Raw genomic sequence first — 26,631 nt, 5'->3', positions numbered from 1 at the left:
TATTATCTCAGTATTTTTAAAAGTGTGTTCAATATGTTCAGAAAGCACTGATAGGCCTACGGAAACTGAAATAGTTAAAAAAAGTGTTTATTATATTTATTTATATATTATATTATCAAAAGTGCAACTTTTAACATCAAAGGAACAAGGGTTCAGCATGTAAACAGCTTATTTATCAGGAACATTTACAGTAGTGCAGGTTTAATCCAAACATTCAAGACATAAAGAACAATATGTAAACAATTACTCGCTCTCCGTCTCCCGCCGACACTTCCTCCGCAGATCGCCGTGACAGCGACCTCTTCCTCTCCCCCCGCTCAGCGCCCGGCTACAACCGATAGCGGGAGTTGTTTTGTACTTTGACACTTGTGTATAAATACTACTACGACGACGGCGACTACTACTACTTAAGACAGAGGGATCTGAGATCTGGTTAATTTCCCAGCACATCAGGCTTGAGGGAAGCCCAGGCTGATCGTCCGCTGAACTCCTATATAACGGAGTTAGTAACTGAATTACTCTATAATAAAAGTAACTAGTTACCAGGGAAAGTAATTATTTGCTTTACTGTAAAAAAAAAAAGAAGTAGCTTTGTAGATGCGTGCGTCGTTGTGGGATGCTTCATTAAATTAGAGTTGCTTACAATGGACGTCGACAAAGTCTTTGCTCCTGGACATAATGTTCACTTTACATGCACATTCTTGCCTTTGACCTCAATGAATTTGAAGTAGTGCTTATATCTCCACCTTGAAAATGCCAACTTTTCATCTTTTCATACTGCTTCATCAAATCTGTTTGGTGTTTGTGTGTGCGTGTGCGTGTGACACGCGTATCCTGGCTTGTGTGTAAAAACACTGGCTCCGATTGGCTACCATGAAACACGACTCTGCCTTAGCCAATCATAATCCCTTATCTTGTCGTTAACCCCACCCGGTCTCCATCCTCACTAGCAGTTTGTGTGTGCAGCCAGGGGTGCGTTCGGATTTCGCAGTTTATTCAATCAATTCATAGTAACGCACCGCATTTAACTGTCAGTAATGGTAACGGCATTGTAACGACGGAAAAATTAATTAGTTAGATTACCCGTTACTGAAAAAATAACGGCGTCACCTAACGCCGTTATTTTAAACGGTGTTATTCCAAACACTGCTCGGATGAAGCGCTGGGAAGGATTTAAGCACACGGTTTCCACACCGCGGGCGCGGTTATCCACCTCGATAATAATTTTATTTGAAATGAAAACGGTAATTGTTATTGACAACATTTTTATCGCGGTTTACCGTTACACCGGTAACCGTTACATCCCTAATCGATATCAATATAACCAGCAAGACAAGTAGTTAGGGTAAACCCCCACAAACAGCCATATACTTAGCAAATATTGCCAAGATGAATAATTTAATTTGTATGTGTGAGTGAGTGAGGTTGTAATTGGCATTGCACTTGAGATTGACATTTCAATCATTCTACAAACAAACCCATTTACAAGATACAGGATATTGTAAGTGAATTGACATTACAGTTGCGATTAGGGCTGGACAATAATTTGATTACGATTATTAATTGCGATAAAACAACGATAAGCTTTCGATAAATGCTCGACATGGAAATGAAAAAAGCACAAAAAAAGTGCTGATACGGATTTACCTAACAGCCAATCACACAGCAGAAATAAACGCAACAGCCAGTCAGATTGCAGTTTTTGCTGTTCATGTCTAAGTACACATCCATTTCCTGGTGCGTCATGCATGTTTGAGCTTCCAGCGGTAAGGAAAGAGGATAAGACTTTGGTGACTGAAAAGGATAAAATGAGTGGAACAACGGAGGGTGAAGAAACGACCACGGATGTTGCATGTGAACCTGCATTATCCTCCGTAGATGATATTGTAGATAAAAAAGGTTACACAACGTCCATTATATGGAAGTGGCTTGGATATCTAAAAAGTGATGAAGCACAGGATAAGACCGTCTGTAAACTATGCTGTAGGGCGGTGCCAACACGAATGGGAAACACAACTAATTTATTTCAACATCTGAAAACATACCATCCAAGCGACCACACAGAAAGTTTGAAAATACATGCCATGGTTGTGCCCGCCATCCTACCGCCGCTTCCAAAACAGCAGTCTATCATATCGTCTTAAATCGTATGAAAAAACAATCAAATCCACTTGTTGATCCACTTGTTTACTTTTTATGTATTGGTTGTGCCTCTCTCTCTACAAGATTTAAAATGTTTGCTGCAGCCCTGCCAAAGGAGTTTAATGTGATAGAAGTCAGAGCTTTTATTTTTATTTACATTATTTTCAATAGGTTACAAGGCAAGCTATCTTATATTGTTTTGTTAGGGGCAGATAAAACATGTTTGTGAAGTTAAATGTTTATATTTAAATGTGATTCAATGTTCTCTTATCACAAATATGTTAATAAACAACATTGTATTGCATTGAGTTTAACTAATGAACACTCTGGTTTCTTCAGGCTCCAGCAGTATCAAATTATATATTGTGATTAATATCGATATCAATCAATACGGAAAAAATAATCGTGATAATATTTTTTGCCATATTGCCGAGCCCTAGTTGAGATTGAACATTTCAAACATTCTACAAACAAACCTATGTATGCGAGAGAGAGAGAGTGTATGAGAGAGAGAGAGAGAGTGTATGAGAGAGAGAGAGTCTATGAGAGAGAGAGAGAGAGAGAGTGTATGAGAGAGAGAGAGTATACGGCATTTCAGAATGTTAGTAAACAATAGCCGTAACGACACTTCCGGGTGGCAGAACGAGCGGCTACCACTGACCAGAAGCCATCCAGCCGGCTGTAAACACAAATAATAATAATGAATAATAATAAATAAATAACAATAAAGACTATGTCACACAGTCAACAAAACATTGTTGTTGATCTGAAGTTGAAACGATGACGAAAACTATATTAATATAATATAATATATTATATATATATATATATATATATTAATGAGACGTCCCGTAGCACCCCGCAAGAAGAAAATCATTAATTCAAGCCATTTACTCTGTTTTCTCGATCGTGGAAGGGTTTGTTTACTAGTGGTGCCAACGGAGAATGCATCGGCTTTTGCCACCCGGAAGAACCTAGTGTGACGTCATGGTGAATTGCCGTATATGAGAGAGAGAGAGAGAGAGAGAGAGAGAGAGAGAGAGAGAGAGAGAGAGAGAGAGAGAGAGAGAGAGAGAGAGAGAGAGAGAGAGAGAGAGAGAGAGAGAGAGAGAGAGAGAGAGAGAGAGAGAGAGAGAGAGAGAGAGAGAGAGAGAGAGAGAGAGAGAGAGAGAGAGAAAAGATAGATTGTTCTCCACATCACACGCTTCTGACAAGGAATCCTATTTATTGACGTCTTCTCATAGGTCTTCACCTAGCGCAACTTCACAGCTAGCTGCTGCTGCTGCTGCTGCAGCGGCATGTTCAACCCTTTGGACGTTGTTGTTCCTGTCTGTATCCCCAACAGTAGCCGTAAAAAAGTGTGTCATCTTTGGCAGCGTTGCCAAATACTTAACGGCATCTTTTCGCTTTTTTCTTTCATTTGAGCCGCTTGGATAACTTTATTTCCTAACACTTTATTTTATTTTCGCGCTTAGACTTGTCTTGCTTCATCTCTGTTTGTGTACTAAATTTATTATATACAGTATATATTTTTAATGAGATTTTTATTTTTATTTTTTTTACTTTGTATGTGTGAGTGAGCAATCGGCATTGCACTTGAGATTGACATTTCAATCATTCTACAAACAAACCCATGTACAAGATACATGTGCCGTATCTGGATGGTAAAACAGCAACGCTTTTGGCCCGCCTATATCAGATACACCGATGTGATTGGTTAAGGTTCTGGGCCAGGGGAATCGGGAGTAGTATATTGCTCATTCCCAGAGTGACTTGCTGAGAAAATTGAAATTGTGCTCTCACGAGAACTCTGGATTTCCAGGGTACATTTCCATAGCAATTGGATCTATTTTGGTCAGGGAGAATATTTGTAGGATCGTGGGTAAGAAAGAAAAGAAACAAAGACACACACAAAAAGAGAAAGAAAGTCTAAGCACTATAAATTGAAGAATAAGTGATAATTCCATGTGTGGTAAATGTGCAGGTGGAGGGTGATGGTGAGGTTGGTGACTGGATGGAAAAAATATATATATTTATTTTTTTGAGGTTGGTTGGGAGCCCCCTTACTATGGGGGCCCCAAGTGGCCACCTACCTATGCCTCTATGTTAAGACCGCCACTGCCACTGGGTATAATTCCATAAACCTTATCCTCCAAGCAGTTCATCTTATGTATATCTAGGATATGTCTTTGCAGGTGAAAGTCGTACACAGACCGGCTGCCTGCAAGACAAGGCAGTATTGTGCTGAGTGGGCCAAGGATCAGAAAAAATATGTAAAGAAGAAAAAGTATCAGGAGAAACACAGTTTACCAAAAACATTGGCAAGTATCTAAATATAAGAACATATTTTGTTCATCCAACAGCAACACACGCATGTATTTTAATATCCTTCAGTTACATTACTCAAAACATGGTGATGATGTTGATTCTGAGGAGGGTTTCAACAAAACAGGGAAAAAAACTTTTATTTGAGAAATGTACTGGGAGACTGTATTGGTTTAAAGGTAAGCCATTCTGTTCCTGAACTTCTGAAGTGTTTACATTGCTGGACTGGCACTATGCTGTGGCCATAAGTCTGTCTGAGACAATGTCCACAAGCAGGACTGTCCTTTTGCAGGTCTTACGGTCCAGAGGATTTGCTCTGCAACACAACCTGACTTCCAACTCTTGTACTTTAGTTCCCCCCAAGAATTGCTGCAGTCAATGGTGACACAAGCAACTTGTGGTCACCATACTCCATACATGGGAAGATGTGGAAGAGGACAGGTGGAATGATTGACATAGTGATGGAGATTGTGGTAATCTAGTGGTTGATGGTTCTGATGGAGAACTGGATGATGGACAGATGGATCCGGGGTCCAGACACCGTTTGACGTTGATACAGTAGTTTAAAATAGGTCAAGATGCTTGTGTTGAAGCATTGGAAAAAAAAGACACACACACACAAACACACACGTTTAGGTGGAATGGCTGGCTGGCTGACATACCTCCTACCTTATCTACGGTAACATCGGGGTGTGACATCGAGGGGGGGGGGGGGGGGTTATGTGTTCATACAGCTGGTAGGTTTTGTTGATTATTGCCTTGATGGCAGTGTCCAAAGTCATATAGGTGATTTCAATGTGGGTTGTTCACCTGTGATCACCTGCCCGCTTGATTGCTATAAGCATTCTGCTGCTTGGCAAATGACTCATCAAGTCTTGATTCCTAAGGGATGACACATTTCCATAGCAATTGGATCTATTTTTGGAAGGGCGAATATTTGTAGGATCGTGGGTTAGAAGAAAGAAAAAAAACAAAGACACACAAAAAGAGAGAAAGAAAGTCTCAGCATGATAAATTGAAGAATAAGAGATAATTACATGTGTGTTAAATGTGCAGGTGGAGGGTGATGGTGAGGTTGGTGACTGGAACAAGGGATGTTTGGAAGGTCTGGACCATCTGGACCATCAGTTGCCTTTAAATGGTGATCTTGTGTCTTCCATGTCCAACATGTCAACAGTTTTAAAGCTCTGACCTATCTTGAGTCGGTCGTGTGCAAACACAGGTATTTTTTCTTAAAGCTGCACTAATGGCTTTTCTGACCACAAGGGGGTAAAATGAGGAGGGTAGAAATGATAGACTGATTTTTACAACCTATTGAAAAAATACTTTTTTTACAACCGGCTTGTTTCTTGGTATAACATACAGTAAAATGGACATCATATATGACTCAGAGTGTCTCTAGATTACTACGAAAATAGTTATTTTCTTCAGTCCCAAAAGCCTGAGTATGAGCCCCTCATTGTATTCTATCATTGGAAGGCTTGCCCAGATGTAGCAGCAGAACTTGTCTTTTTCTTTTGTAAACCTCACTCTCTGATTCTACTTACAGCTCTGAAAGTGGGTTCAATTAATAGTGTCTCGAAATCGAGATTTGATAAGAACTGGATTTGATAAGCAGAATCTGAATCGCAAACAGAATCAATCAAATTGAAACAATACCCACCCTTACTTGCTGGTGGGTTGTTTAGATACATGGCAGGATGACACTCGTTGATAGCAAGTGTTCACATGGGGGGCGTTTGTAAAGTGGAAAATATTGATTTGTTGAAAGGTCAGAAATGCCGGAGATTCTCAATGTCACAGAAAGAAAGCAAGGACAGAAAGCATTGCCTTGCTAACTGTGAATCCAAAATGTTTTCCTTGATATTTCCAAGAAATATTTGCGACAATGTCTAGAGTGGTAACCTTTATATATCTTTGTACGTAAATTGCAGCAAAACACACAGGCTTGAGTGGGCCTCAAAGACAAACATACTGTGTGTTGGGTTGTTATGTAAACCTGTGGGCATGAATCAGCCACAAGTAAATATGAAATGTCTTCAAATTTAAATCCTATACATCCATTCTTCAAAAGCCTGGTAATTTCCATTTCAGGAGTGTTCACTGTGTATCCAAAGGCACCGCCAAAGAACGGATTGTTTATTTTGAAAGTGATCAAGCTTAACCATAAAGGAAACTGCTTTACAAGCACCAGACAATAGTCTGTCAATTTACTGTAAGAAAACAAGCCCTTTTGTGACAGCTGAATAGAAGCATCAAGCATGTATTGCATTTTGCTACAGAGAAAGAAAGGCAAAAATAATGAGTCACTATGGTAATCATCCAATCTCCCTCAATAACACATTGTGCAAAATATTGAGCAAGTCAAACATGGTCTAAATTACGTCTCAACTGAGCATCTGTCTGCTTTTTACCTATGTATGAGGGAAATAGTTGTACCTGTGAGATATCTATATTTTCCTTTATATGTTGCCCATTCATGATGGTTTCAATGACCAGGATCAGAATGATTTATTGAAACTTCAAAATAACTGGAATTATCCAGAGAAAGAAGTTTTTGTTCTCTACTGCCAGACCCCATGTTGCTTGGTGTTCAATCATTGTTAATTGTTTTATTGATAGGATTTAGCCAATAATACAAATGCTCTTAATGTGTCGCAGCAGTGTCTTTCATGAAAGCAGATCTTTCTGAAATCCTTCTGACTGTCTACTCACACAAAGCCTTATGTGTAAACAAGTCAAGATATAAGTACGAACTTCAATGAATTGAAAGTAACATTCTTTCTTCTGGTCTATTTTACCATCAAGCTGAAGCTACTGCTTCACCATACATAATCCTAAAAATCATATTTGATAGAAAACTATTGAATAAAAGGTAATTTTCAGTGTGAGGAAATAATGATTTATAATGGTGTGACAGAGGAGCTCAGTACCTGACAAGAGCGACACTGACAGGTTCCTTGCAAAGCAAAACTGCAACCTTCAAAGTATCGATTGTATTGAGAGATTTAAGATGCAAGTAATTTTTAATTAAATGTTACTGACAAGAACTGAGGTTGAATTATACTTGGGAGAAATCCTAAGGTGATTTTTAATTATGAAGGGCAAAACAAATTATGAGGCAGTGTGATTCTCTATATCGAGCCAACAACTAAAAATCCTTTTTGTACAAACTTTAAATGGTTAAAGGTTAAGTGAAGGCCCAATGGTCAGCATGATTGACATTATTGAAGCTCAATCGGTTGATATCATGAGTTCCCACAACAGACTACATATTATCCACACAAGGTAGGCATGAGTAACCCTATCACAGTGTTTGAGTGGAATGGATTATTATTTATTTCTTTAGTTAGGGTTTAGTTTAGTTTAGTTTATTTATTTAGCCCACGTTAACATTAAATGGTGCAAGGAGGGAACAAAGCCCAATGGGCTTGTACAGAGCTCCACCCCTTTCAATAATCACACTTAATCGTTTAAGGCTGACAAATAAACCAAAAGAGGAGATAAGGTACAAAAATAATCAATGTCAATAAGGAAAAAGAAAAATCAGGAGACAACATACAAAAGCCATCCAAAATGGATGGAAGAAGATGTGGCAGATCTATGGATTTGAAAGATACAGTAGAAATGTTAGATAGAATAGGCTACTGATGAGAAGAATTGAAGCAGGCAGGAAGTAACTAGATGATTCATGACAGGAGAAGATGTTTTTTAAGCTGACAGAGTGGGAAGCTATGGCTCTTAATGGGGGAGGTAATCCATTCCATAGGTTAGTGTTAGGGTTATTGTTGACCTTGTCAGCTATTCTCCAAGCAGCACTAACATTCTACTATGTTACTATTAGTAACCCTCTGGCACTAAATGAGGCACACAGCAAGTCTGAGTGCACGCTATGGGAAGAATAACTTAGCGTGAGTTTTTCATCTGAATTATTTGGAATTGTGATTTCATGCTATTAAATACAAAAACTGTTTATATTGCTAATTTAGTTCACCAATTTCTAATAATTCTGATTGGAATACTAGCTACATTTAATTTATGTGCGGTTTGATTGGGGTTGTGAATTAGGTTACGTTTGAGGGCAAATTTAAGAAGGTATTATTCTACAGTACGGAAACTATGGTTGTAGGCTATAAATGATAACAGTTAACGTTTGGGGATGTTATATTTATGTGAATATGGATTTGAATGTTCAGTGCCTGCTCAGCCACTGATCTCAGAGCCGCGGGGTGGTATTAGCATACCCTCGGAATCGCCAATACTTCAACGGCAAAAAGAGAACGGGACATGAGCTCGTTCACAAAGAGCAGAACATTCACAAAAACATAACAAAAAAACATGATTTTGGGTTCACTGGCACTTTAATGATTTCCACCATTATCTTCAGTCAGAGTTGATCCTGCAGTTGAAGAAAGCCCCTCCTGAGATTACAGTTCTTTCAAAGACGCTCAGGTTTATGTAATTGAATTCTGCCGGTCGTACTGATTCATCGTTATGGGATCAGCTAAATTTAGCTGGAGGTTTTGAAGCGCTCACGTAACCTCAAATATAAAAAAGATGTCAAGGATTTCCAGGATGAAGGGAGCAAATGTTGCTGAGACTGAGGAAAGGACGAGAGATATTTCCAGGCTTCAAAGGAGGAGAGCGCTCATGGGTCACAGATCAAAAGAGGTGAGCCTCATTCGGGACGCGCGTGGCACCAATTCAAAGCCATTTTCTCACATTGTGTTCTCCATATCATACTCCAATTAACTCTGACTTACTCAGGTAGTGAGCCTCACACAGTGTTATAAAATTATAAAGTAGCATCATGGTAGAATGTTACATGACATGGTCATCATTCTTTGACACATTGTTAAATGCTTATATGTTCTACATTACACTGTAGGTCAATGCCATGTTTAAATGTTATGCTGTGTTGACCAGGTCTCTGTATAGACCTGTTGAATTTCAATGAAACTGGCTGGTTAAGGAAAGGCTCTTCACAGTGAATTGTGCCTTTGTTAGACTAGAGAGTGGAAGGAACCCAGTAACGTTTGGCTGGGAGTTGAAAACACACCAGCTCACTCCACTATGCTTCACCATTTCAAAAGTTATAATTATTACAATAAATAATGTCGGTTTAACTTTTAATACATCCATGGTATAATTCCAACATTGGGAAATTGACAGGGTTAAATTATTCAGGTTATTTATTCCAGTCTCTTACAGATAATGGCAAGGCCATCCTTTTTGGTGCTCCTGTGCTAGAGCTGGAGAGGCAACAATGATAGAAATTATCAAATCCCTTATTGAATGTTTTTTCCCAAGCACCTAGAACGAAATGATGATATTTTTATGAGACATAATTGGCTGATATTTCCATTATAATGTCTGTGTGATATAGATGTTTGTTTGTAGCAAAACAAACCATTTGGATAGTCTAAACCACAGAATGTGTCCAACTTGGTGTTCTTTGATATTCAAGCTCAGAGTTTATTTATTGAGCAATTAGTTACTTTATTATCTATATTCGTATTACAAATAACCAGCTGCAAGGTTTTGCTCCTCTCATTTTCGGTAATCGTCCAAACAAAAGCAAACAAAGCTATTGTAGGAACACCTTTCCTCGATGAAAACCCCCAGGCCAGAAATCCCCTTTACAGGGTCTTGCATAGTGAGCATCACCATCTATTTATGTATTGATTCCTAACTAAGGCGTTCATGTTCAGACCTATTTATAGTCACCGTGTGTGAACTGGGTGAGCCGGTGCAGAGCAAAAATGTCATCATGGCCCTGGCACACGGTTTAAACTGCAGAGAGACACCAACTGAACATCCAAACCAATGTAACGGCCAAACGGCGACTATAAATACAATGGCCATGCATGGATTGTCTGAAAGAAACATAACTGAATGTAAACTAAAATGGATATTATTGTTACAAGTTAACCTGGAGTCTGCATGGCCTTCTTCTCCTTCCTTACTCTCCTAAAAACACCACGCACTTACGTACTTATTATATGTTGTACGTCCTGGCACTTTATGTACGCTTATTGTCTGATCAATTGGCTGATCAGGGTTTTGACAGCTGTCTATAGGCGAGGCGCAGCGGCTCCACTTAATGACTGACCGCATCCACCAACATTGAACTTTTCACACTATGACGACCATGTGCAAGACGTTAATTTCAGCATTTGACAGAATACATAGACTAGTATTAACCGTTTGTACACATTATTTAAACTACTATGTGCATAGCTAGTTCTGGCGGGACACGTACAGCCAAACTAAATTGTATTACCCTTTTATGAAATAATTGGTTGAATCTATGACATGATACCTGGCAGAAATAACATTACATATTATACGAAATCAATGTCTCTGTAGAGACAGAGGCCTCCCTTCTGTCTGAATATTACCCACATTGCATCTGATCATGACAAATCCGCATTGATCCGCAGCAAAAAAAATGCACCAACGAACAGAGAGAATAATTTTCACAAGCAGGATTGGTATGATATGACATCTGCTGTTGTGACAGTTTGTATAATACTTTTTTAGGATCATCTTTAATGGGTTCAAAATACTGCCAAACCTTTGACGTTTTCTTTCCTGACATTGTATATTCTTCTAGACTAATGGTCTAGAATGTACTCTACTTCGAAAAGAAAATGATTGGAAAGTGCCACTGCTTTTACAGCCAACAGCAAGCACACAAACAACAAGGACATTTATCGAAAGCAAAACAAAACACTGGGTTTTACAAACCTCCGACCCCACAAAATACATTGTCTTACTTGGCCTTTTCTTCTGGAAGTTAAGCAATGCTGTGGTATCACTCATTATGCATCCTTATCCGCCAGTCTAATGTTCTACTGTTACAGATGCACAATTTTGCAGACACGACAAAAGACGATGCTGTCTTAATGTCTTTCTATCGAAGATTCGACTCCTCGAAGATCCAAGGTCATGCCTACTCCAAAGAGTCATAAAAAGGGAGTTAACCTGTATCACTCTGCATAACCATGGTGGAGCATACATGTATCAGGTTTAAATTGAATCAAATATGTAACAAGCAGAATATGTGTGAGATTTTAAAGCTTGTTTAATCAATGCCAACAACAATGGCTGGAGGCCTCAGTGCAAGAAGAAAGCTTCTGAAGACTTTTACAGACTTTTTTTTTTAGAGGTAAAAATAAAATGCAGGTTAACTGACAGAAGTCATGGAACAACACATAGATTCAAAAAGGATCTTGGACAAAGGTGCAATTGCACTACTTCAATTCCACAGAGAAGTCCGACATAATTAGACTTAATCAAAAAAGTACAATCTTCATCAGTGGCTTATGTCAAAAGTCGCTAAGGAATGCTAAAAAAAACAGGGATGCAGTCTCAGTAAGTCCAACCAGGATTCACTTTAACCACCAGACGCCTGGCTACAACAATCTCAGTTTGGATTTCAACAATTAGATTGCTTAAGGTTATTATTAGTGGGTATGTTTTTATCATAAAGCACAACGAACATTGAACTAAACCCTTATTCTCTTTTATACTTAAGCTATTTATTAGGGCAGCTAAAACTGAACTTAACACATGATATTATCAGACTGAGTGAGGGTGACTATAGACTACATGTGCAAGACATATTCCCCATGTTCATTGTGACAGATTGTTGGATATCTGCTGGGATTTTTATTTATTTTCTGGTCATGATTTTGTGTTCATCCCATGATAAAGAAAATACTCCATCATGTACATCTGTTACTGTTTATTGGCTTCCATTGGTATTCAAATAGATGCTGGGAAATGGGACACCATTGGTGCATTAGTCATCTCCAGGGTAATTAATCAGCCAATCCCCAGCTGTCGCTTTGCGTCCATCAGTCTGTTGGTACACTTTGTCATTTAGTTAAAAAAAAACATCAGGTCTGTATACAGGCTTGTTTGGCTGGAGACAGATGGCACAGCTTGAGTTCTAGTCAATATGCCATTTTAGTTCAATTTGCACTTCCAGTGGGTTTGGTATCACCTACTATAGTTTGTTTGACTATGCTCAATAACATTTTCATAGATTGTTTTCCATTTTGGGACTATTGTGGGCTAATGGCACTAGGGAATTATGTTGAGAGGCGACAATTAGGATTTAACAATGAAAACCACAGGAGGTTGTGAATGAAAGAACTTAAGTGCATTTCACAGAGGATTATTTACTTCATTGGTTTAACTTTAGACAATGTATTCATTTCATTTACATTTCATTAACATAATGCAAAAAGATGATGATGATGACGATGGGAAGTCGGTAAAAATAACGTGACCACTTCCCCGGTTGTTTTTGTTCAGCCAAATTCAATCATGAACCTTGGATTTGGCCTTCATGGAAACAATTCCAGCCCACACGTACACACAGACAAACAGAATAAACTGAGCACACACCAGAAGTTAAATCCTTACTCCCCGAGGTGGGCTGTTGAGAAACCTTCGCTCTGGGAGGGCAGTGAGATCCAGCCACTTCACTTTCATCCGTGTGGGCAACGTGCATGCTGTGCTGCCCCCTGGTCGGAGACACAGCCGCGGGGAACAGACAGACAGGTGGCTGGACAGCCCTCCGGCTAAAATGTCATCAGTCTGCTGCTTTGCACCTTATTCATTTATTTTCATTTGCTATTTTTATTATTCATATCTTTTTTTATTGATTACAAGAGCCTGCAGCCAATCACAACAGCTTGTTGGTAGGAGGCCAGAAGGCATTGTGAATGGGGTATCGATTTATTGCTAGGTCACGTACACAAACACTCATTCACACACACACACACACACACACACACACACACACACACCAAGTACCATAAGAAAGTACCTAAAGGAAGTACCATACCAAGTACCATAAAGATGTACCATGAGGAAGTGCCATACCATGTATCATAGAGATGTACCATAAAAATATCCCATACCAAGTCCCATAAAGTACCATACATGAAACCAGGGTCAATGTGTAACCTTAACACAGAGTGAGCATAGCGGGAACTTGAACCATGTTCTGTGGGTATGCTAGGGAACTGCCAGGGACCTCTCTTACTTCTTTCCACTTCTTCCATGTTTTCTCTAAATGTTTTATTCATGAGTAACTCTTTTAATTAATTTGTCACTGTGCCAACTAACATAAATGCTAATCCAGGACGCCGCTGCTAATGTTGTAGAATTCACAGTTGGAAACCTTGCAACAAGGGTTGCAAGGGTTGCAAGGTTGCAAGGTTTGGTGGAACATTTTGTTATTTTAATCTGCACTTTAACATCCAGTGTTCTTTTGGTGTCAGCACAATGAAAAATTGATTTTGGAAATTGTAAGTAACAGCAAATGACACTTTGGATGACACATTATTCATGATTCAAATGGTTTGGCTATTTTGAAAATCATGTTTAGATCAATGAAACATACCATCAAGGCTGAGATTATACACAATAATGACCTAAATGTTAAATGTCAGTTTAATGTATAATGCTCTGGTCTGACCGGAGATGGAACTGAACCACTATTAAGTGGTAGGTTTTTATTATTCTAGCAAACTAATATTAAGATTGAGATAAATAATTTGTTTATCTTCATAACCAACATAAAAGTAAGGCACTTTTGACAACTAGACTAGCTGTAATTCAAAGTATATCTTTAAAGAGTGTCAAATAAATTAGACCAACTGAGAGCCAAACCTACACCTGGCAAATCAAACATTCGGCAATGACAATGTTCTTTCAGGAGAACTATGGCAACATAAGTGCCTTATAATCTCACTAGCTTTGGGCAGTTGGTGGGTGAAGATGGCAGTATGACACCTCAATTTCTCAGTTCAATAACTCCTCTCAAATCACATCATTTAGTGACATAGTAATATTGTGTTATATTTCATATATATGTCATGACATTTACAACATTGGTGTGACAATTGGTGAAACGGTCCATTATGATTTGATGCAATTGAGATCCAACTGTGCTCCTCCAGCCAGAAAAACACCAAAAGCAAAATATCTGTGTGACCGTGTGTTGACCCACAGCAATGACACCGTAATGAGGAACCACATCTCATCACGACTTGTTTCGCGGCTTGTCAGAAAGATTACTTTGGCAAATATCATAAATTCCTAAATTAGACCGAAGACCACATTCTCCTTAACATATACTAGAGGAATTCATTATTTATTTAAATAAATACACTTTACTTTGTCCATTTGCTTAACTGTGGCTGCATATAAATTGCTATTTAAAGCTGAGTAACAGAAGAAAAGGAGGCTGCTACTGTATCTCAGAGCAGCTTTTAACACTATAATAGGAACCATAAATAAACAGGCTGGCATTACTTACAATGTCAGGTGGGCGTATATATACCCATGGCAATATTGCACACGCACACACACACACACACACACACACACACACACACACACACACACACACACACACACACACACACACACACACACACACACACACACACACACAATTTAAAACACATCAACACAGACCGGGTGGCAAACACAAGTGCAGGCTGATAAGCAGAAGTGTATACAAATAGAACAAAAGCACACAAACACCTGCATAGTGTGTGGAAGCAAAGAAGCATACACAAATGTGTTCCAAACACACATGCTGGCAAACACACATGGTAGGTACTGATCAGTTAACCCATCTAGAAGCAGGTAGGCAAATAATGAATGGAAACAAAGCAGACCACACACACACACACACACACACACACACACACACACACACACACACACACACACATTGATAATCTAAGCCAGAGTTCACACAGGTTAGGGCCTCATCAAGGCTGTGAGTACGAGTTTTGGACCGCGTGCATGCACATTACTGTGTGTGTGTGTGTGTGTGTGTGTGTGTGTGTGTGTGTGTGTGTTTCTTCACGTGCATGCACGTTTAAACCTATTCTCCCACTTTCCCATTACTAGCATGAGACTGCTGCTGATGGAGGGTTTGCAGTCGTTGATTACTCAGTTTTTTGTTTGTGTGTGTCACACTAAACTGAGTCATCAACAACGTAAAAGTTTTATTGTGTACGTTTGAGCCCCTCCCAGTTAGTGTGAGATTTTCAGAATTAAAAAAAGAAACTGTTTTCTGTTCACTGTAACTGGCTGTTGCAGTGAACAGTAAATATAATCACAGCAAATATCAATATTAGCTTCTTCAATTTTACAGTTAATTGGCCAAATCGGGCATGTCAATTGCATAATATATGATATTAGGGTGTTGTTTTTTACCGTATGCTCTATGCATCCATAATGACGGGAATAAGGACAGGCAGTGTCCGCGACCCTACCCCGGACAAGCGGTTTGAAGATGAGGATGAGGACAGGCAGTGGTGAGCCCTTCCACAGCAGTGGGCGGCTCAATCACAGTCAATTAACTTCTCCAAACAATGGACACTCGTCTGGTGAAGGGGACAGTATTGGCACTACTTCTCCATGCATGTGTCAGCATATAATAATATCAAGTGTTGGGAAAGTTCACTTTCTACATGAACTTGTCCAAAGTTCAGTTCACAAATTATAAAATGACGTAGTTCAGTTCATAGTTCGTAATTCAAATTTTTTAACTAAGTTCACAGTTCCAAAAATGAACTAGTACATAGTTCTTTTTTTCAATATGTTGCTGCAAGCTATTATTTCGGAACCAAAGCTCTATCAGTTTAACTTCGTTCAATAGGGCGCTAGATTTCTATAGAGCCTTCCTGGTGAAAAACCCGGCTAAAACACTCTGTAAACAGGCCATAAAGGACAATTCTGGTTTGTTTAGGATGAAATAGAGTGGTTGACACCGAATGTTGACGATTGGTCCTGTCTCTGGTATTTGGCTAATTTAGAATCCCCCCTGCCTGCTTCAGAATGGCTGGCTATGTGTATGCACAAACCTGTCTTTAAAACAACCCTAAACGTTCATTTTCAGAAACGTGCAACTCACCAAGTGGTTAGTGGTGTTCTTTGATGTTCCAAATCAAGTATCGTAGCGAAATACAGTTTCTGTCGTGTTTTATTTGGCATTTGTAAATCCTATTGAAACGCAAACCGAACTGGAACCAAATGGGGCTTTTTAGATTTGGTTGTAGTCCTTTCAGTCGGTTCTCCGGCCCCCCTTTCCGTTTCCGGGTCAACGAGCAATGAGTCTTCCAACACAAATCAATGGATTTACAAAATGGCAAATAAAACACGACAGAAACTGTATTTCGCTACGATACTTGATTTGGAACATCAACGAACACCACTAACCACTCGGTGAGTTGCACATTTCTGAAAACAAACGTTTAGGGTTGTTTTTAGGACAGGTTTGTGCATACACGTAGCCAGCCATTCTGAATCAGGCAGGGACAATTCGAAATAAGCCAAATACCCAAGACAGGAGCAATCGTCAACATTCTGTGTCAACCACTCTATTTCATCCTAGACAAACCAGGAATGTTCAAAATACCGGAATTGTCTTTTAAGGCCTGTTTACGATGTGTTTTAACCGGGTTTTCGACTGGAAGGCTCTATAGAAATCTGGCACCCTATTGAACAAAGTTAAACTGAGAGAGTGTGCCGTGCACAGAACAACCCGAAAGAATAACAGCCACGATAATAGTGGTAGGACGCCCTCATACCCATCCTATCCCCATTTTTAAGGTATAAAATGAATGCGCGACCAGAAGATGAAAGAAAGCTGGGTTCACTAAGGAGGTTGAAAGGCTGATGGCCTGTAACAAGGCTGGGATGAGGCTGCCTGAGTCTGCTACCGTGTGCTTCAAAGATGTGAGCATATCGCTTGCGATTAAGTCAGGGTTAGGATCATGCGTTTTGCACTCCCGGGATCTTTGTGTGTTCTGTGAGGTAAGCTACTGCATCCAGAGACTGGTACGCAGCCTGGTGTCACAGTTTGGCAGATAACCCCTCCTGTTGCACACACACACTACATGGCAGGTTATTAGTACATGTATTTTACCTTGCCTCTTCTAGCAGAGCCAAGCCCTTTGCGTGCTGTATGGCGAGATAAGGGCTGTGCTTCTAAAAATAACCCTCTCGATCAGAGGAGGACAGCACGCCACACACTGCATCGTTCAAGGTGCTTTGTCCTTTTTTGTTGTGCGTTGATACTTTTTTTTTCATTTTTTTTGCTGATAACAGGATGGAAGCTCTGTAATGTGCCATTACCAGCTATCTCATCTCTCCATCTCATCTATCTTCATTTTGCTCTTTCTTGTTTTATTTCTGTCTATGAGAAAGGATGGATGGTCTCTGATAATCTAGTCATCAAACTCAAATTCTGGGTCAGAATTAGATGATAATCTCACTAATGTTATTATAAATACGAGGATATGCAATTCCACTGAGGATGTGAATAAATGTTCAACTGCATTGCATTTTGCCTTGAGGACCTTGTTTGTATCTGATTTTGAAGTCAGTGAGATTCTTGTTGAAACTTTCCCAAAAACAAATCACTTTAGACCACACCATCCGACCACATCCATATAAACACACAATCTAATCCAATTTAAGCCCAATGTCAGACTCAACACTTTCATAGGTGGGTATGAAAACCCACTATCTGACTACATCCTTTGTCAGGTGAAATCAGGCCAAAGAACGATACATCAAGGTTGATGTCTCTGACGATTGATTTCCATGGCTTGAGATACACCTGGGAAGCCTGTGAGCTAATTTAAGCGAATTTGGAGATAGAAAGAGTAAAGAAAAAAGAGAAATGATGTAGCAGAAAAAAATTCATATTGAATAGTATATTGGAATGCAATTGCTGCAGTGCAGAGGTGTGTGTGTGTGTGTGTGTGTGTGTGTGTGTGTGTGTGTGTGTGTGTGTGTGTGTGTGTGTGTGTGTGTGTGTGTGTGTGTGTGTGTGTGTGTGTGTGTGTGTGTGTGTTGGGAACAGTTGTTGTCTATGTATTTGCATACATGCACACAATAAGGAGATTAATTAGTCGTCTCATTTAACTAGAGAGACAGAGTGAGCAAGCGCGAGAGAGAGAGAGCAACAAAGAGAGCGACAAAGAGTGAGTGAGTGCCAATATAGACGGGGGTCATTAGGCTTTCTCGACACTGCAATCCTCCTTAAGTATAATTCTTCCTAAATGAGTTTAGGTGTTAAATGAACCTCGGTTGGAGCTAAATTAAATTCCACAGCTATCATTAGAAAGGTTCTATTAAAAAGCCCTGTGTTGGGAAATTAGCTCTGAGTGCTCCTTGGCCAGATAACAGAAGGAATATTACTAATTTTCTACAAAGTGAGGCTCGTTCTGACCCTTGGGGTCCCGTGAGCAACAAAATGTCCCATTAATTCTATCTGAAAGCAGGTTGCCATTGAAGAATGTTTGGGCTGCACCACCACCTCAAGGTCTGGGGCAGATGGGAACTTCTCGCTGCTTATAAAACATGCAGCACTGCATCCAAATTCTTACTCAAGGTGTTGCTGAATTATTAACCAAATGATGCGCTGTACGCAGCTCACCAATTGACACACAGCCGTTACATCATCTGCGTCATTCAAGCCTCTCGCATTCAGAATAAATTAAAGCCATTAAGAAACAGTATGATTTATCATGACATTTGAAAAATAGCAAGATAAGCCATTCATCAAAACACAAATATGTTCATATAATGAATTAGAATAAATACACAGAAAATACTTAATAAATGGGTCTTCAAAAGACATGGTCTCTAATGAGCCCGTCTTGAATTTCTCAGGTATGGAGGGTGTCTGTTCTTCTGTGTACATGAAATAAAGGCATGATTATCGCTTTCTGACAGGCAGTTGGAATTGTGAATGGCGTGTGGTAGGTGTTTGACTATTATAATTGATTGTTAAATGCATTTGAGGAATACACACAACACAAATTTGCCTTGTCTCTGGGTATGAACTTCTGTAATAATATGATGGTGTGTGCGCATGCGTGCGTGCGTGTGTGCATGCGATGCACGTGCGTGTGTGCATGCGTGTGCGTGCGTGCGTGCGACAACATTACTGAAAGTACTGAAGGCTGGTAAATAGTACATTTCCTCCCTCTCCCACATTCATTCTCAAAGCCTATCAGCATATTCCAACAAGTAGCCAATGATACACTCATATGATACAGCCAATGCATGTATTGCCACAGCAATGATACAGCCAATGATACACACTCTCAGTCCTTAAAAGTGCCTGAGAGACACAGAAGCACGCAAAGCCAAGAATGAGCTAGCTGAATGTCTCTCTAAAGGAGGAGCAGTTTATATATATATATAGCCACTGATTAAGGCAGAGACAGGAACATGACCTACATCCATAACAGCATTTCCTCTCACTTTCTGCCGAGCAGGACCAGGTCTGTGAATGTCCAGGATCAGGACGCCACAACTGGGAGGGTGACTGCCTCTAGTTATTAGTTATTACACAGAGTCAGCACTCTTTGTTAATACTCCCCCCCCCCCTATTGGTTTGATCATTTCTTCACGAGGGGATGATTGGGAAAAGCGGTGGCATTGATTTGCATATTTAAATATTGCTATTTCGATTAGCACCTTTTATGTCTGCCGGTCTACTCATGCATATTAAAGTAGTAGTAGTTGCTTTTTGCCAGATTTCAGCATTGTAAAGAGAGAAATAGAGAAATAGAGATAGAGAGAGCGAGCGAGCGAGCGAGAGAGAGAGAGAGACCAGAAATGGACAGCAGAGACAAGTTTTTTAAATCCAACAACCAATAAAATGTCCTCTACCTCTCTGCTCCCTCCATACATTTCTCCACTGTTGAGAACAGAGTTACATTCACACACCTCTGATTGACAGGCAAGATGGATTTCCCCGAAACAACAGAGCGGATATGCTCAGGAGTGGTCCAATATCTAAGTGGTCTCATACAGAGACAGGCCCAATCCACTTGAAACAGATATTCTCACAGACCATTTCACTAACATTTATCAGATGACACTCAAATAATAGCTCCTAGCTTCTAAGGAACAACAATGACTACTCCTGTTAGCCCTGCCATGTATCATTCCCATGATAACTTATGATACAAATCTCACTCATGGCCCATGTTTCTCAAAACAGGCGATGATGATTTGACAAGGGAGAGGAAAAACACATTGAGACACATAGCAGGAGACAGGGGATGGGGGGGCTATAGTAGAAAGAGGGCTTACTACTTTCCCATCAACCTGGTGGATTAGGTTCTGCTGCTGCCTGATGGTCAGAGGAAATCAAGCTCCTGATCACACCAGCCAGCCAGTCCGCCCCTGGCTACTGACTACCCTCGACCACCACCACATGTGCCCTGGGTTCCAGCCCATTACCCAGCCTAGCCTCGCGGTCCTGTCTGGGCTCCCAGCGAGGGACACACATAGGCCAGGGGCCTCATTTATAAAGGTCTCTGCGGACGAAAATGTTGCGGAAACAGGGATGAAATGTGCGTACGCATCTTTCACCACCAACGTCGTGATTTATAGAAAAATATATATATAGAAAAAAACGACAACAGGAAGTTGGTGGCAGTAATGCACCATATCGGTTTGCAAACTGCCAATAACGCCATGCCACCTCCCGATACCCAACGCACATGACTTCATGACTATGACTTCGGATTTATTTATTAATTTTATAAAAAGCACCCATTATGAAATATGAATTAAGGCAATATTATGTTCAACACACTACAACCCTTTCAAATCACAATCCTCGGCCAGACGGACCAACTGTATCACTTAAGTTTTATTAATTTTCCTGATACATATATATGTATTCCTACATTAAATTAGCCTATAGGACATAGTAATTAATTATCCTATTGGCACAAGGCTAATAAATAATGCTCCTGTTGGCCTCTGTATTCTAATGGGCTAAAATATGGCAGCTTTGGAATTGCTCGAGAATTTAGCGAGGGGTATGAGACGCGAGCGTGTGTAATGCACACGTGTTTTCCCGTGTAATGATGTCATCAAAGGCTCCTTATATACTAGGAATATTCATTGATTAATTAGCATTGACCTTTTAAGGACTATTATGGGACGATCTTGGGAGGAGCATGCCGCTTGTGCACGAGCACAAACTTCAACACACGTTGGTATTAATAACGAGAAGAGTGCGTAGAGGTGTGCGCCGCACAGTTTTATAGATCTGAATATTTTTGTGCGTACGCAGATTCTGGGGTTTGTGCATACGCAATGTTTTAGGGAGGGTTTTACGCAGAGAGAGGCAAGAGCTACGACAATCTGTGCATGATATATGTGTGTGTGCTTGCGCCTGTGTCTGTGTGCGTGTGTGTAAGTGTCATGCATGCTTATGTATGCAAGGACAACACCTCTAGTGTATGCTGTGTTGGTCCTTCATTGTTTTGAGTAACACACACACACACACACACACACACACACACACACACACATAACAGCACTGGACAAAAAAACATTTGATGTTTTGAGATCTAAAGTGGGCAAAACAAAGGAACAAATAATGCACACGTTGTAATTACCTTTGCTTACTCTCGTGGCACTTGTGGCTTTGACAAATAGGCCAGAGGTCCATGAATGCCTGTCCCAGGGCAAGAGTCACTATCACAAAAGAGTTTTTTGTAATAATGGGGCTGCTATTTTCACTTTTGATTATAATGCTTCTCTTAATTATACAATTGAAAAATTATGGATGGTCACTTTCTCAATGATGGGGTTACATGTTAATTATGTTTAAACTTGTATTGTGTTCAATTTATTATATTATTTTTTACTATTGCTTCTTTAGCTGTGTTAAAACACTGCTAAACATTTACGTGTTACATTTACATAAGTATTGAACAATTAAACATTCAAATATCTGTTATAATACGTACCTTACATACCTTGACCTTCAGAGTCTCATTGAATACAGGCTTATGTAAAAGCAAACTGTAAACTAACATGTATTCATGCATGTTGATATTAACGAGGGCTAATGAAGCTTCTGAGAGAGCAACATTGCGTTTTGGGCTGAGAGTTCTATGAAGGACGGGGCGTGTTATCCCCATGGTTATGACCCATGGGGTATGAACATTGTAATGAGCGATGTTGCTTCACACAACTTGGCGTTATACTATAAGTGTCCAGGAAGCCTCAGCCGCTCTAGGACTCGATCATCAAGATCAACCGCTGCTCAGACATAGCTTCACACACCTACACACGCCGTGGCGTTATACTATAAGTGTCCGGGAAGCACAATGCTATCTGGGACAGAAGGTCATGCTTCTGCCAACTAAATTCAGCTATATGCAACCACATTCTACCAATGCATCTTTTATATTCTCCACGCCCCAAAAAAACCTGCTTTGACAGCATAGGTCAGGCAATAAATGTAATAATTGTTATGATTCCCTAACAAGACCCAGACCACTGAGGTTGCTAACGGTACAGTTTTTAGGAGCGGGAAAGTTACATTCCTTCTCATGTTTAAGGTACTGCATGCTTCTTCCTCTTAAGGCTTTCACTTGCTTTAGACTTGCAGTTAATAATAAGCCCCCTGTTCCTGAACCTGACACCGGTGAACCTGACAACGGTGAACATGGGCTGTGAAAGAAGGTTGAGGGTCGGCTTATTGGCACACTGTTCAGTGGTTTCCTCCAGCCCAGCATTTTTATATCGTTGAAGAAGGCATAGTCAAAGATGATCTTAGGCAGACAGACAGTGGTCTGCATAAAGAGCAGGGAGAAGACAAAAGGGGAGAAGACAATATGAATGTATTCCAAACCATTCTTCCAATTGCAGCATTCTTCCAAACAAAAAAATCTAAGTAAATTAATAATAATAACAAAAGCCGCATGGGGTGAATATTCCTTTTTAAATGGTCAGCATTTCCTTTTCCTGGTTAAATACACATTTCAAACATGTTGATCATGCCTGTTGCTAGTACAACCTGATAATTCATCAGCTGAAAATATTCTCAGCTCTTTTCAATTTTAAGGAGTTCCATTCATTTAAGAAGGTACACTCCTTTAAGGCCAGTATGGTGCACTGTCAAGTATGAAACCACCGTACAAATAATAAAGGCGTCACCCAATGCATTGTCATTCCCTGGTTTTCAAGAACTTGAGTCGGGCGGATTTGAAATAACTTTTTACGAGGGAACATAAATCAATGCCATTCAGGATGTTCTCTCAGGAAGTTAAGACCAGTGTGGGACTAAAAAGCCCTTGTGAGGTACATATTCTTGTATGGAAGGAGCCTCACTAATGTCTTTCACAAAAACACTACAAAACAGTGCAGCTTCGTGCTTTGGAAAGCTTGAGGCAATGCACTTTGATTATTCTGTTTCTCAAGGCAATTCACATGAGACCATAGCTCTCACACAGACAGTGGGACAAATATGCAATATTTACTCTTGTGCTGTCATCTGTAAAACATGAAGTCTCAACTGTTTAATTGGATAATTTGTAAGGCATAATGTCACGTTGGCAGACAGTCAAAACAACCAGAACACTTTGTTTACCAGGAAGCTTTGTTTAAGTGGCTGTATCCATGTACTTTGTGGAGGTGAAAGTTGCACTCAATGAATAATGAAAAAGAACAGACGGCACAGTCAACTCACATGCAACAGCCCATGTATACAAACAAATCATGTGATTTCTCATTACTAACATGCATTATCATCTTTCAGATGCCTCAAGCCCAACCGCTCATTAACAAACATGTCCTTATTTGGCTGTCAAACAAAGGGGTTGATACCACTAGGTGAACGCAACACTACCCTGCATGACTCATTATGACAGGCTAAAATAAGCTGCAGGCCCGTCCATATGTAGTTTGGGAAAGGCAGGGCTTATGTGGGTTCCAAATCCTGATTTGGTTCCCAGGAAAGAGTCCATTTATATAAAGAGACAACACAACAATCACAGAAATGTTATAGTCACAACCCGGCTAGATAAGGTGTTCATTTATCCAAAAATGTTGCATAGAGGCACAAAGCAAAATGGAACAAAGAAGCAGGAGGGTGTTACAAAAGAAAGAAATGGCCAGTAATAATATAAAAATGAGTCTTAGAAAAGTGCATATGTGCATATCGACTTGAGTGTGACTTGTATGTGTGTGTGTGTGTGTGTGTGTGCATGCATGTCCGTGGTGAGGGGGGGGGGGGGGGAGGCAATTTGCATTCCACTCACCCGAGCGTCGTCATAGTTACGATGGTGTACCAGAAGGAGGCGGGGATGGAGGTGAACTTGGTGGACGACGAGCCCTTCTCGGCGTAGAACATGACCGTGGCGAAGATGATGATGGCCATGGTGAGCGAGAAGAGCAGGAAGCCCAGCTCCGAGGCGCAGCTCTTCAGCGTGTAGCCCAGGATGCGCAGGCCCTGCGAGTGGCGGGAGAACTTGAAGATGCGGAAGACGCGGAAGACGCGCAGCGTGACGAAGGCGCCGCTCACGTCCTCGTTGTCCGTCATCACCAGGCCGATGTAGTAGGGCAGGATGGCCACCACGTCGATGATGCTCATCACCGAGCGCATGAAGTGGTAGCGGCTGGGCGCGGCGAACAGCCGCATCAGGTACTCCACCGTGAAGATCATCACGCACGCCGTGTCCATGCAGAAGAAGGCCACCGTGTAGCGCTCGCCGCACGGCACCTCCTTCTGCTGCGTGGACGTGCCGCACGGCACCGTCTCCACCACGTTGGTGAGCACCGAGATGGCGATGAAGAAGCCCGTCACGTAGTAGAAGACCAGCGCCATGGTGGAGGTGTGGGGGTTCTCGAAGGCCCGCCACATGGTCTCCCGGGCCGTCATGTTGGGCAGCTTGAGGTCCTTGTTCTCCTCCTGGTCGTCCTGGAGGCGCTCCACGTTCTCCCGCTTGCGGTCCTTGTACTCTTCGTAGCAGCAGTCGCCGATGATCTCGGGGATGATGCCGAAGAAGGCCAGCTCCTCGTCGTAGGCCGAGATGCACTCGTAGCGCGGGTAGTGCAGCTTGCCCGTGCGGTAGAAGTTCAGGATGCTCCGGAAGGAGTCGGGGTCACGGTCGAAGAAGTACTCCTTGGTCTCCTCGTTGAAGAAGAACTCCTTCTCGGAGCTGCCCAGCAGGGAGTCCGGGTAGCGGTCCAGCGTGGTCCTCCAGGTCTGGAAGCGCCGGCCGCTCACGTTGAGGACGATGAGCTCGTCCTTCCTCTTGCTGTGGTCTCTCGGCGCCACGGGCATGGGGCCGTTGGCCACGGGCATCCAGCCAATGGCTGCCGCCCTGGCGAAGGGGAGCCATGCGGCCACTCCCGCCATGTCGGGTGGGGGGGGGGCGGGGGAGGGGGGGAGACTCACGCAGGAAGTCTTCCGCTCCGTCACACGCCCCTCGCTTTGGAATCCACGTTCATCTAAACAAATTGAGACGTTCAAAGAGAGAATTTGTGAAAAGAAGCCTTGAAAGAATTAACAAACAGAGCTAACTGGATTAACTACTACGAGCTAGTGTACTAGCTACCAGCAGCACCATTGATTAATTAAGTCCTCTTTTATCTCCTTCCCAATTTGCACTGCCACTTTATTCTGCACACTGTCGTTTCATTGCAATGTCATTCGGCACTGAGGGAAAAGCTGATTTATGGCAGCGGCAACACGAGTGCAAGGCAACCAGCCAGACACTGCACTGCTGAAGTCAACGTGAGATAATAAAAAATAGGCAAAAAGCATAACTGCAAGACATATGTGGTTATTCTAACTAAATAACTGTCAGACTCCGAGAAATGAGTCGCTATAAATAAAGAAGTACTTAAAAAAACAAAAGGGAAGATTTGCTGACTGCGGTCTCAGGTAGGTTTATGATCTGCCTTCTGCATGCTCTTATTTAAGTCACTTGGAGTTGCTTGCCGTATATCGCCAATGACAGTTATTTAGGCTTACAGCTGCAGATTCGGCAACAGTAGGCTACAATATTGTGTGTGTGTGTGTGTGTGTGTGTGTGTGTGTGTGTGTGTGTGTGTGTGTGTGTGTGTGTGTGTGTGTGTGTGTGTGTGTGTGTGTGTGTGTGTGTGCGCGTGCGTCTGTGCGTGTTCCATCTATCCTTCATGCGCTTCACAGTGAGCGATGTATTATTTGCATGCAGAGCGTAGTGCATACCGCCATGAATTGAAACCTGTTGAATAGTAAAAATGCCGTTTCAAGAATTATCCAAACTCCGACCACAGACTATGATAAACGCTTGAGTTCGAGGCTACCGA

At 41.1% G+C, this 26,631-nt stretch overlaps 1 protein-coding gene across 2 annotated transcripts in view; it reads right to left on the bottom strand.

Annotated features, from left to right (window-relative positions):
- The window catches only part of LOC311339389 (A-type voltage-gated potassium channel KCND3-like), a gene marked incomplete at both ends in the record, with an annotated part of 57,763 nt that extends 32,067 nt beyond the window's left edge, over positions 1-25,696 (bottom strand). For both annotated transcript variants that reach the window (XM_084464765.1, XM_084464766.1), the window contains one exon: positions 24,597-25,696. In XM_084464765.1, coding sequence (XP_084320891.1) covers positions 24,597-25,696 — 1,100 coding nt within the window. The remainder of the gene's footprint in view (positions 1-24,596) is intronic.
- Between the last annotated feature and the right edge of the window lie 935 nt (positions 25,697-26,631).

This window comes from Micromesistius poutassou (genome assembly GCF_964030765.1).
Source record: "Micromesistius poutassou genome assembly, chromosome: 2".
Lineage (NCBI taxonomy): Eukaryota > Metazoa > Chordata > Actinopteri > Gadiformes > Gadidae > Micromesistius > Micromesistius poutassou.
The sequence above is the reverse complement of the archived record's forward strand: the minus strand, read 5'-3'. Positions and strand labels throughout refer to the sequence as shown.